This window comes from Ceratotherium simum, chromosome 22, assembly GCF_057802395.1.
Source record: "Ceratotherium simum simum isolate JZ-2026a chromosome 22, ASM5780239v1, whole genome shotgun sequence".
Lineage (NCBI taxonomy): Eukaryota > Metazoa > Chordata > Mammalia > Perissodactyla > Rhinocerotidae > Ceratotherium > Ceratotherium simum.
The window spans coordinates 35,789,437-35,797,806 of NC_141921.1; the positions used below are offsets into that span (position 1 = coordinate 35,789,437).

Here is an 8,370-nt window from a genome sequence, read left to right on the forward strand (position 1 = left end):
AAAAAAAAAACACTAAAAAACAGATATTAAAAATTAAAAAAATAAAATTCCCCATTGCCAGAGAAGAGGAAAGAGAAAGAGCGCGGATGGCCTCCAATGGAGCTGGAGCTGGAGCTGGGAGGGGTGGTGGTGGGCTGAAGGGTGCATCTGATATAAGGGGCTGCCTGTACTGAAGGGAACTTCCAGTAGCTGCTTCCACTGCTCCGTGCTGGGATTATGGAAGTCCCCCTGCTGTGTGCTCTGGTCGTGTTTGCTGGTGAGTGGGGACAGGACCCACAGCTGGGAAGGGAAGGAGGGATGTGAGTAGGTCCTTTATCTCTTTCCTAGACTGAGCTGCTGCTCTGATGCCCACTGCCCCGGTCTCCCAGTCCTCAACTCTCCCACCTCCTGCAGGGAGGCATCAGCGGCCACCACTCCCATAGAACGGTGGCTTCAGCCAGAGAGCTCTGGGCAGCCAACCTAGTGGCCTGCCTCTGGACTGCTGTGAAGAGGAGAACTAGAGGTCCAGAACCTGGGGGCCCGCTGAGCTGACCCCTATGGAATTACAGACACAAATTACAGAAATGGATCTCCCCACCTCCTCCCTGCTCCCCTCTGACCCTTTGACCGAATAATAATGATCTTTTACACATGCAGGGCACTCTCTTTTTTTAGAACCCTTTCGTGTTCATTCTCGCCCTTGAACCTGGGCGGAGGGTTCTGTTGACCGTTGGTGGGAGATGGAGCAGTTTCTACTTGGTCTTTATGTATTTATTTTTTTTGTGAGGAAGATCAGCCCTGAGCTAACATCCATGCCAATCCTCCTCTTTCTTGCTGAGGAAGACTGGCCCTGGGCTAACATCTGTGCCCATCTTCCTCCACTGTACGTAGGACGCCGCCACAGCATGGCCTGACAAGTGGTGCATCAGTGCGCGCCTGGGATCCGAACCCAGGACAGACACCAGCAGCAGAGCGCACGCACTTAACCGCTACGCCACAGGGCCGGCCCCTCCACTGGGTCTCTAGCAGATCAAATATAAAACTGTGGTTGCTAGCAAGGCGGCAGGTTTGTTTCTTGATCCATCCCAAAATATGTGATTTTAGAAAGGGTTTGCATTTCTGAATGTGGTTTCATGTTATCTCAGGACTCCCAAATTCTCGAGAGGAACTCATCTTCAGGGTTATAGTGAAAACCATTGGTAAAATTGCAATCCAGCTACAGAAATTCATCTCTCAGACATAAAGAGGCAACACAGTGTAGAGATACAATGCACAGATGAATCTGCATTCAAACGCTGGCCCCGTCATCTGTGGGCTGTATGCCCTCGGCCAAGTCACCCCGTTTCTCTCTATCTTCATCTGTAAAATGGGCACAGTAGCACCTTTTCCATAGGGTTGTTAGAAGGACTCTAATGAGAAAATATATACAAAGAGTTTAGCAAGTATAAGTAATAGTAGGCAAGCAATAGCTTAACACATAGCACATGCATGATATGGTAGCACTGTTGCCTCCCATCACTGTGGCTAACCCTTGGGAGAAGAGGCTCCCTCCCCCTTGGTGGCAGCCAAGGTTGGGAAAATACCAAGACAGGAACTGCTGACAAGCAAAGCCAGTTCTCCAAAGCCCCCATATCCACGGATTGAGCGCCTCAATTTCTTAGGGCTGGGTTTGCCTCACAGTAAAATTATGGGAAATAAGACCACCCAAGAGTATTCTGAATCAAAGCAAGGGAGAGGTGCATCATTCAGTGTGAATTTATTTGTGTGGGTATTTCTGAGCTGAAATGAAAAGGGCTAGACTGGGGGCAGAAAGGGGAACAGAGGAACACCAAAAAGGGAAGATTTTGAATTCAGGTCCCTGGCTGGCCCTCAAGGTGTACTGTAAGTCTCTTTCCAATTGGTTGCCTTTGGGTTCCTTATCACTGAATTTGGGAATCCAGAGGGCCTGGGATCATTCATCAGCACAGTGGAAGCTTAGCAAGGTTTCACTTTAACATCCAGTGTAACTAGAGCCAAACAGGAATGGCAATGTGGATTCCCTAACATTGAACGGACACACTGGGGACACAGGCCTGCAAGTACCAGACACCACCAGTCCCTTTTAGCTGCAGCCCCAGGCCATCTGCTTGTGATCTCACCCTTGGTCCACTGCACGAGTCCCTCCCAAGCCCCCTCTTCCTACCCCAATGACCCCGAATGTGGGGGTCACCCCCAGTTTATTCTTTACTTCATTTGCGCGAGGAGCTTTCATTGTAATATCATTTCCCCAAGGTTGTACGGGAAGCGTCTTCCAAAACTAGGGGCCCACCCAGCCCAGTCTCCATGAAACTCTGGGCTCCATCTGTGTTCTTGAATCATCTCTTGAGGTTCCACACATGTACATTTCAGTCCCTTTCTAATCTTGTCTGTTCTCCCAAACTCTCCCCTGAATTCATTGACTTAATATATTTTATTTCTCCAAACTCAACATAATGCATTTCTCTCTCCCAATAAAATAAATTCCCCTGGTGATCAATTCTAACTACAGCTATTATGACTGAAATGAAAAAAATCCATGAAAATAATTGATTTCTAAATTACACTGCCTCCCAGGAGAGCCGTGCATGCTCATTAACACACAGACTTTTCTGCTGGAGGCAGTGGGGAGGGAGGAGAGTGTAGGAAGAAGGGTGAGTTTGATTATTCTTCCTATTAGAAACTGGGAACTCAATGCCCAGAGACAGAGAATGGAATTAAACTGCCTTGGTTTTCAACCCTGGTTCCTCCATTTACCAGCTACTATGACCTGAAGCAAGTTACTGAGCCCCAGTCTGCTCATTTCCAAAATGGGGATTAAAAATATTATTTATTGTACCAATGTTGGTTTCTTAGTTTTCATAAATATACCACAATTATGTAAGATGATAATAGCATTAGAGGAAACTGGGTGAAGGGATATATGAGAATTCTCTACACGGTCTTTGCAACTTTTCTGTACATCTAGAATATACCAAAATAAAAAGGTTATTTATTGAAAAAAATGGTATTTATCTCATGAGATGGATGCAGTCAATAAATTACTACATGAAAAGACCCATAGCAAGCACTCACTGACTGTCATTATTTTTTTTAATAGCTATCGTGGTGATTGTTACTTTATTAATCAACGTCATTGCTCTGGTCCAGGCAGAGCAGAGGTGCCAGGCCTGTGGCCTGAGATTCACGTCCTCTCCTTGTTGCTGGGCTCCTTGGCAGGTGTGATTCCAGCCCAGGGCGGGATCCTGAACCTGAACAAGATGGTCCACCAAGTGACCGGGAAGATACCCTTCTTCTCCTATTGGCCCTACGGCTGTTACTGTGGACTCGGTGGCAGAGGCCAACCCAAAGATGCCACGGACTGGTAACCCCTTCGCAGGCAGGCCCACGGTGACAACCCTGTCCTGCCCCCTCCCCAGGACTCTCCCCTTTCCTCTCCATTCATTTATTCATTCTGGGAATTCATTTTGTACTGTGTGCTAGCAACTCTGCTGAGCTCCGACACAATCCCAGCCCTCTTGGAGCTTGCCTTCTAGAGGGTTCCCCACAGTCCCTGAAGGCCCCCCTTGCACTTCCAACCCCTAATCTAGTTAGAATACCCCCACACACATACTCCCTGCTGCCATTGCATGTTGTTTTTAAAAAGTCCCACCTCTTTGTACCATTATCATGTGATCTTCACAACAACCCTGGGAATCACCCAGGGGAGCGATGAGAGCCAGCCAGGCCCAGGGTCACTTCCCTGATCCACCACTCACAGGCTGGGTGACCTTGGGCAAGAGGCTTGACCTCCATGAGTCTCAGTTTCCCCATCTATGAAATGGGAATAATACCAGCACCATTAAGAGAGAGTCCAGAGGTGAAGCAGTCACACAGGGGGCACTCAATAAGTGTTAGCTAGCATGACCATACAGAGGACTAGAACTCTTCCAAGGTGGGCACTTGGTTCCTCCTCTGCAGCAGGGGCAGCCAGAGACCCGAGTCAGCCAAGGACCCACGCAGCTGTGCTCTCTGCCTGTCCCCCCTCCTGTCCTCTCCCTCCAGGTGCTGCCATGCCCACGACTGCTGCTATGGCCACCTGAGGCACCACGGATGCCGTAAGCACACGGATCATTACAACTACGTCTTTTCCCACGGGGACATCCAGTGTTGTGAGTGCCCGGGCCTTGGGGTTGGAGTTGGAGGCTGAGGAAGGGAGTTCTGGCACACACTGCCTTCATATGCTGTGTGATGATGCACAAGACGCTTGACCTCTCTGTTTTTCTCATGTGTCAAGTGGCCGTAGCTGGGCTTTGGAGGAGGGGCAGGAATGTGGGTGGGAGTATGGAGAGGTCCAAGGGGGGCTTTGACTCCCTCAGGATCTGGAAGGCCAGTGGACCTCAGCTTGGATCCCAGACGCACCACCGACCAGCTGTGTGACCTTGAACATGTTGCTAAACCTCTCTGAACCTCAGTATCCTCATCTGTAAACTCAAGATGATGAGAGTATTCTACTCCATAAAGTTAACTCAAGAGCTAAAATGAGAGCAGACAGATGCCCACTGCAGAGAGCATGCTCGATAAATTACACGGGCTGCCTGTTTTCTTGCTCCTACCATCGTCATTACTGACACTCATGGCAGCCCAGCCAGGAGGCAGCACCACTCTGATGATCTCCATTTTGTAGACAAAGAAACTGACCAGAGTGAAGAAGTGTCAGCCTGCGGTCACCCAGCTGCAAGGGACAGAGCCTGGGCTGGAACCCAGGTCACCCTGGCCCTGGGTCCATGCATGGAGAAAGGGGGCAGGTCCCAGGGCTCGTCACAGCAGTCTTTGTTAATTGGGGCTTAATAATAATAATCATAACAGTAAGAGCCAACATTTACTGAGCACCTACTGTGTGCTGAGCACTTTGCCTCCTTCCTTCCGTTCTCACGACAGCCCCCTGCGACAGCACCTCCCGTTGTCCCTGTTGCACAGATGATGAAACTGAAGCACCATGGTCCCTGCTGCCCCAGAGCCTTTGCACATGCTGTTCCCTCTGCCTGGGACACTGCCCCTCCTCCACCCTGGCTTTCCGTGGGGGCGTAGACCCTTCTGCTCTCAGCTCCAATGGCTCTTGACGCTGAGTCAGGTCTCCCCTGTTTCACCATCTTGTAGCCCTGGCATCTTTCTTACTGTTGTGTAGCACAGATATTCATTTTTGTGGTTCTCAAATATCTGCCGCTCCCATGGGAGTGTGACCCTCACATGTCCGTGTCCGTTTTGTTCAGTCCTGTCCCCCCAGGGCCTGCCGCAGGATAGGTGCTCGATTGTTTATTGAACGGATAAGTAAATAAACAAGGGAGCAATGATAGACAGGGAGGTCGTGGTACGTGCCCAAGGTCACGCAGCTAGAGGCACAGGAGCTGGGATGGGCACCCTACAGCTGAGCAAGCACTGCGTTGTCTTCAGAGGCTCCCTCCAGGGAGCCTAGACCCAGCCCTGGCTCTGTCTCAGGAGGGGACAGACGCTGAGCTCCCCCCTCCACCCCACAGCTGACAAGGGGAGCTGGTGCGAGCAGCAGCTGTGCGCCTGTGACAAGGAGGTGGCCTTCTGCCTGCAGCGCAACCTGGACAGCTACCAGAAGCACCTGCGCTACTACTGGTGGCCCCACTGCAAGGGCAAGAAGCCCATGTGCTAGGAGGGGCCCGCCCCGACTGTCCCACGCCCTCTGCCCCTTGGCGTCTTGAGCTCTGGAAGTTCTGCAGGATTGCTGAGACCCCAGCCCCAGTGTCTAACCCCCTGAACCAGCCTGGCTCCTTTAAAACACTCCCTGGAAGAGGGAGGGTCTTGCCCTCCCTCCCACCCCCAACCCCGTCTCTTGGACCTTCTAAAATTTCCCAATGGAGGCAGTAGCTGTCTCCTCTGAAGGTGGACTGGGATCTTAGGAAAAGCCAAGGCTGGGGAGCCCCCAGGTATGGTGTTTGAGCCAAAGCAGCAGGCGTTGGGGGCGGGGACTGGGGGCCGAGGTGTGGCAGGTTCTGCCTGACACTGCCACTCACCAGGCCTCCCGGCCCCAGGTGCACCCCTTCCAGGACCCCATCCACCTGCAGCCACAGTGGCCCCTCTAAAGGGTGACACTGATCTTTCTGTCCATGTGACTTTACTTCTTAAGACCCCAAGGACCTTCACCGCCCCAGGCCAGGGCCTCTCACAGGAGTTCGGGACCTGCCCTGTCTGGCGCTGTGTCCCCCTCCCCAACCAGTCTTGAAGGTCCTTGTGGGCAGGGCCCGGGCCTGTCTTGGACTCATTTGCATCTCTGGTGCCCAGAGCAGTGCCCGGAACCGAGAGGGAGCTCCGTAAATCCGTCTCGAGGGAAGGGTGGGATGAAGCCACCTGCTCCTCTGGCCCCAAGCACCACGTCCCGGGCACAGGCCACATGTCCTCCAGGCTTTCCTTTCCTGCTTCCAGACACTTGCTCAGGTGGGGACTTCTGCAGAAACACTTTCCCAGCCTCCTCAGGGTCCAAAGGCTACTTCCCACAGAAGTGTCCCCTGGCTGATTCCTCCCAGCCTCCAAGGGCTCACTGCCTCCTCCGAGCTCCCATAGCAGCTTATGGGCCTGCAATTACCAAGATTTATCTCGAGTGGTATATAATTGTCTAGACTTCTCTGATCTCCGACTAGCCTAGAGCTCCAGGAGGATGGACCATGTCTGTTTCATCTTTATTTCCTCTGCTCCCCTACATAATAGGTGCGCAGTTAATGCCTGTCGATCAAATGAGCCCATAATGGATAGATGGAGGTTCTGGCAGATGTTGTCGGTTCCCGCACCCAGATGCCCTCCTGGCCCAGCCCCCCAATCCCCAGCTAAGCCAGGTGTTGGCTGCTAAGTGCTCATATATGCCTCCTTCTCTTAAGGATTGCCCTTGTCTGCTCATCTCCCCCTCCCCACTCCACCCGCTTCTAACCAATGACTAGGGAGTATAATACCATGAAGGGTCTAATTGCCCGGACCTCTGCCTCCGTGCAGGGCCATCAAGGTGGCACATTGCATGCCCCAGAGCTCCTTGTGGGATCAGGCTGAGGGTAGACATCTGGAACCACTTCTTTGCTTAGCTTCGTCCCCTGGCCTATGCTGTTTCCCTTGTTCCCTTACAGGTTTCTCCTGAGAGCACTCCCTCAATAAATCGGTCACTTGCTCAAGGATCCTTGTCTCAGGCTTGGCTTCTAGGGAAACTGACTTGGGTAGATGGATGGATGGATGGATGGGTGGGTGGACAGACGGACAGATGGACAGACGGATGGATGGATAACTTTTTCATATAAGGATCCACAATCTGTCATTCATATATGATTAGCTGTGTCTCCAGCAACAGGGCTGGAACACCAGGAGCCACCCACAATCTCCAGCCAGCCTGTGACACACATCTGTGACACAGTTGATTGAGCAGTTTTCCTTCAACATGAAGCTCAATGGCTCATGTAAGTCGATGTAATAGGAATTAAGAACTATGGGCACTGGGTTCAAATTCCAGTTGTACCGCTGACCAGCCACGTGACCTTAAACGAGGAATCTCGGTGTCCTCATGTGTGAAGTCTAGAAGAAAATATGAAGAAAACAAGACGAGGTCAGTGTGAGTATTAAACAAGACTAATGTATTTTAAGCTCTTGGCACAGTGCCCGGCACATGGTAATCCCTTTTTAGATGTCAACCGTGTTATTTTTGTTGCTGTTGTTATGTAATGACCAAATCTGATGTCACTCCCAAGATAAATGAAGAGGAGAAAATAGTTAATCAGTGTTCTCCTCTTTCTACCCAATTCCTCTCTCCCTTCTACACCACTGTGCAAGCTGTGTCAGTTAGATCCTGAGGCACGATATCCATTTGTTCAAGACACACAGTCAAGAGCTGGTGACCTCTACTTGTCCATCAGAGCTCCCGTGTGCCGGGCTCAGTGGCTTTGTGACCATTTCAGGGTTGGCAGGTATGGGCATTATTATCCCCATTTTACAAATGAGCAGCCTGAGGCTCAGAATGGGGTTAGGAACCTCCTGAAGTCCCACAGCCAGCAAAAGGCAGAGCCGAGACCTGTCCAGACTCTTCCCATGCTGTTCCCTGTCACCTTGGTCTGTTTCTACTGGTCAGGAAGCTTCCAGCCGAAAACTGTGACTCAGTGGGCTTCAATGATGAGGACATTAATGACTTCAGATGATAAGAAGTCCAGGTGGCGTTTTAGTGGCTTGATGATGTCATCAGTGTCTGGTTTCTTTCCTGCTCTTGGCAGGGCCACCCTCACGGTGTTGTCTTTGCCCTGTGGATGGCTCCCATCCCTGCTCCAAGATGGCAGCCACGGTCCAGACCTCAAGCCAGGACATGATACTATCCAGCAGAGAAACATCTATCTGTCTCTT

The 8,370-nt window shown here is 51.2% G+C and overlaps 1 protein-coding gene across 1 annotated transcript; it reads left to right on the top strand.

Annotated features, from left to right (window-relative positions):
• The first annotated feature begins 213 nt into the window (after positions 1–213).
• Positions 214–5,656, top strand: PLA2G2D (phospholipase A2 group IID). Its single transcript, XM_004425663.3, has 4 exons — positions 214–256; positions 3,214–3,358; positions 4,039–4,145; positions 5,511–5,656. Exons 1-4 carry the CDS (start codon positions 217–219, stop codon positions 5,654–5,656), a joined length of 438 nt encoding a protein of 145 aa, XP_004425720.1. The 5' UTR covers positions 214–216.
• Positions 5,657–8,370: the final 2,714 nt, after the last annotated feature.